General features: G+C 34.5%; 1 protein-coding gene across 1 annotated transcript in view; it reads left to right on the forward strand.

The window, feature by feature from the left end:
• LOC107574380 (protogenin A) overlaps positions 1–827 on the forward strand; it is a 42144-nt gene that overhangs the window by 39951 nt on the left and 1366 nt on the right. The window contains exons 17-18 of the mRNA XM_016260818.1: positions 298–436; positions 547–645. Of these exons, the coding sequence (XP_016116304.1) occupies positions 298–436; positions 547–645 (238 nt within the window). The remainder of the gene's footprint in view (positions 1–297; positions 437–546; positions 646–827) is intronic.

The following is an 827-nucleotide window of genomic DNA, read 5'->3' on the forward strand; positions in this document are numbered from 1 at the left end:
AAAAAAAAAAAAAAACTAACTAACTGAAATAAAAATAAATGAAAGCTAAATAGAAAAATAAAAAAAACGAATTAAACTTACAAAAACACTTAACACTTAAAAAAATAAATAAATAAAAGCTATAACTATAATCGTGTATAAATAATACTAAAAGTACACTGCTTCCTACCAGTAGATATTTTCTTGCTAATTATTGCACATTATTTGGGCTATATATATCAAAGTAATTACATATGCATTCTCAAATGTCAGTTAATTGATTGTTTTCATGACTGACCTGCATTATTCATGCCACAGGCAATCTTCCACTACCAAATCCATCAGACAAGCAGGAGGACAGACTCCGCCCACTGCTGTCCGTCTGGCCAATCAGAGTCAAGCTGAGAGTGTGGAGGTGATGATGCCCATGATCAGGGATCAATTCATAGATGCAAAGGCATGTTTAAGATGACACATTCCTGCCTAAAAATACATTTCATGTGTGTGTGTGTGTGTGTGTGTCTTTTGTGGAAACAATGTTCTGATGATTGTGTTTCACTCTTTTAGGGCGGAACAAATCTGATCATTAACAGCTATGGACCAGTGAAGCCCACCACTGAGAAGAAGAAACCAAAGAGATGGAACTTCTTTAAGAGGGATAGCAAGGTATGAAACCGTTTACAACTTTCAGTGAGGATTATTAAAGAAACGGTCAGACAGAACCATAACCTAACATCCGAATGAGGGAAACAAATACTCAAAATAATGCTTTTCATTTTTAATAATATGCTCTTTTGTTGATTTTGATTGCTTCTGTTGTCCTCATTTGTACGTCGCTTTGGATAAAA

Source organism: Sinocyclocheilus grahami, unplaced genomic scaffold (assembly GCF_001515645.1).
Source record: "Sinocyclocheilus grahami isolate Dianchi unplaced genomic scaffold, SAMN03320097.WGS_v1.1 scaffold2204.1, whole genome shotgun sequence".
NCBI classification, from domain to species: Eukaryota; Metazoa; Chordata; class Actinopteri; order Cypriniformes; family Cyprinidae; genus Sinocyclocheilus; species Sinocyclocheilus grahami.